The 3,394-nt window shown below is 31.3% G+C and overlaps 1 protein-coding gene across 1 annotated transcript; it reads right to left on the minus strand.

Moving 5' to 3' along the window:
• Nucleotides 1-326: 326 nt before the first annotated feature.
• On the minus strand, nt 327-1,226 carry LOC149564457 (E3 ubiquitin-protein ligase PUB23-like). The gene has a single exon (XM_089816186.1). The coding sequence runs from the start codon at nt 1,224-1,226 to the stop codon at nt 327-329; it is 900 nt and encodes a 299-aa protein (XP_089672312.1).
• Between the last annotated feature and the right edge of the window lie 2,168 nt (nt 1,227-3,394).

Genomic DNA, 3,394 nt, shown 5'->3' on the forward strand with positions numbered 1-3,394 from the left:
GTAATCACACGGCATGAGGCTTATGAATATATATTATATACCATTTAGGCGATTACAAGACCTCCCATCATGTTAAAGCATTAAAAAGAAATCTACTATGTTTTATTAGAATCCAAGTTTAGGCGATGGAAGTATGGATTTCTTCTGTTCAGAGTCCAAGTTTAGGTTAGAGATCCTCTTTGACCTGAATTAGTGACATCCTTTATTGGGTACGAGATCTTACCACAGACATGAATTAGTGGCAGGAACTCTTACTGATCAAGAATACACTGTAATCCCAAAAGCAAAATCACCGTGATTTCCATTGTTTTGCCAATAGGCGCATCTCAGTTCTCAAGCAGGAGTTGGAGCAGCTGAGAAGCTCTGGATAACATAACCTGATCATTACTATGATTTGACCACATTCTTCTCACAATCCTCACAACTCCCTCTTCCTTCAATCTCTGTTTAATCTCTCCTCTCTTGCAAAGCCTTCTCAGAGTCACCATGATACATCCTTTGACACTGCAATCTACAAGTGAGCAATCAAGAAGCTCCAACAGTCCTCTTACAAGTCCCTTCAAATAACCAGCTTGGTCTACAAATGTCACTCTATTAATAAGCTGCACAGCTTCAACTCTCTTCTTCAGCTTCCCATTTCTCATAACAAAAACAATCCTATCAAGTGCTCTAGGTTTCATTATCTTCTGCATTGTGATAAAGTCCACAAGTAGATACTTAAACATGCAAATTATCTCGTCTGCAGCTTCGTTTCTGTCTTCAACAGTGGCAAGCCTTTCTGCCAAAATGTCACCGGGCCTGTATTTTTGTAGCTCTTGTGGAGGCCATCCTTCTCTCTTTAGAAGAACTCTGAGTCTTTTTAATATACTCAACAGATTGTCTTTCGTATACTCTTGATTCCTGAGCTTCTGCAACAACAACTCTACTTCATTTTGGGCCGCATCTTTGATTTGAGGATAAAGTCTCTTCCACTGGTTGATGTGAAGCTGTAGCTTCCTGTTGGAAATGACATTGCGGGAGATCTGTCTTCCCGTGATGGAGCAATGGATGTTACCTTTGCTAAACCATTCTTCAATGCTGCTACGGTCATATGTTGTGCCGCTGTCTGTTATAACTGGGTCAGACATGAGTTTGCCTGAAAGAGGACAGCAGAGGAATTTGGGGATGTTTGAACCCATTCGCCTGTCATTGCATAATCTCTTGGGCTTTTTTGTGCTTTCCATCATTTTTACGGAGTTGATGACTAAAAGAATGAATTTGTACGGTTTTCAATTTTATTTGATCACTTATGAAGCTTATGAAGCTATTTCATCTTTTTTATAAAGAACAAGTCAAACTTTACTCTCCATGTCGGCTTTTATCTATCCTATCCCGTCCCAATTTAGAATGATTAACAAAAATTGTTTTGATTCTCATAGGTGTATTCATTATTTAAAAATAAGTCAAAATTACATATAGGTTTATGTATATTTAATTCTTTTAAGTATTCTAATACTATCATACAATGAAAAGATGATAAAAATACTTATTGTTATATATGACCATTGATGCTCATCACAAGTTATCATCTTCAATTACCTTGGCTTTTAAGTATAATGTTTATGAGCAAAAGATTGAGCTTGAATTGTACAGACTGAAAGAGTTTCAATTATAAACATGGAAATATAGAATATAGACCAAAAATTGACATCTTTCAGGTTGACTAGAAGATATTATATAATTGTTTGAGGATAAGTCATTTGAGAAACAACTTGCGCTATCATGTTCTATTTTAAGATAGGGTTATATAATAATAATTAGATAATAAAATATTGTTATAAAATTAATGTTAATAAAATAAACAATAAAATTTGTATAATCTATTATCAATAAAATAATACTTAAAATAAGTTTAATTATTTAATTATAAATTTCATATACTATAATAATTATTTGATTGGTTTTGTGTTATAGTAGCCGGAGATTTTCCAAATTACAATTTTATTTTTGGCTAAATTCATGTAAATGGATAGTTACATGGCACTGTTTAATTATATCTTAATTTATACTTAATTTTTTACATAAATTGTCAATAGATTATATTTGAATTTGTTGTAAAAGTTTGTAAGATTTAATAAATTAAAATAATTTTATATAAAAATAGATATATTAATATAATGTAAATATTGGTAATTTATTACAAGATATTAATGCATTACAATTGATATAATTTCTAAATATAAATTATATTTAATAATATTATCATTGAATCAGAAACAAATTTTAAAAAACAATTTAGTTATATGTATTTTATTGAATTTTTGGTAATTTCTAATTTCATTCAATGCTAAATTAATCATCACAATTATAAATATCATAAATATATAAAATTTTTTTTATGGACATATTCTAAATCAAAACTATTTAAGTTGGGAGAATATACATAGAAATTTATATTTTTTAAAACTATTCTATCTAGCTACTTTTAAAATTTATTCATTATAATTTTTCTTTACTTTTTACAATAATTTTATTATATTGAATAAACTTTAATAAAAATATACTACATATTAATAATTCTATTCAATAAAATCAATACAAATTACTATAAGGCAAGTACATGTCACTATGTGGCACTTGTTGTTATATATGACCATTGATGCTCATCACAAGTTACCATCTTCAATTACCTTGGCTTTTAAGTATAATGTTTATGAGTAGAAGATTGAGTTTGAATTGTACAAACTGAAAGAGTTTTGTTACCCAACATTTTACAAAGAGTTTTAATTAAATTAATTAATTAGAGAGAGAGAGAGATTAGTCATAAAGAAAAATTAAACTTTCTCTCCCCCCATACTTTTCTCTGTCCATGTACTAAATTTTTAGAGAGAAGTACGGGGTTTGAGTTAGAGTCTCATTCTCCTTTTCACAATCCTCTCTCTCCACATACTCCAGCTTTTAGAGAGAAGTATGGGTTTTGGTTTTGGGTTTGAGTTTCACTCTCTCTCTCTCAATATTTTCTCTCTCCATGTACTAAAGTACTGTCTCTCCCCGTACTCCAAATTTTTAACCTAATTCTAACCCAAACCTCCCAATGGAAACTCCAAACTTAAAACAACTGCTGGCTGGAAATGAAGTTCATAGATGTTTGGAGTAGTAGCAGGTGTGCTAATTCTTGACGACATAGGAGTTCAATTTGCAAATATAAAAAGGGTTCCTTAGCAGTTCAAGTATTTTGTAGAGTACCAAAAGAAGGTGGTACCAGATTGTTAGAAGTGATGAAGCGGGTAGACTTATTGAGGATGGTCTTGTTTCCATTCACTCCCAGTTTCTTTGAGATCAATGTAGTATACATTATGAAGGAGATGACACGAATTGGGAGCAAGTAGGGTGCTAATGACATCAATAGGGCCAT

Source organism: Cupressus sempervirens, chromosome 3 (genome assembly GCF_028749045.1).
Source record: "Cupressus sempervirens isolate cs-2001-9-10 chromosome 3, ASM2874904v1, whole genome shotgun sequence".
Classification (NCBI taxonomy): domain Eukaryota; kingdom Viridiplantae; phylum Streptophyta; class Pinopsida; order Cupressales; family Cupressaceae; genus Cupressus; species Cupressus sempervirens.

What these genes read in the sequence shown, in the direction of transcription:
- LOC149564457 (XM_089816186.1), bottom strand. Translation starts at nt 1,226, where the DNA reads ATGATGGAAAGCACAAAAAAGCCCAAGAGATTATGCAATGACAGGCGA.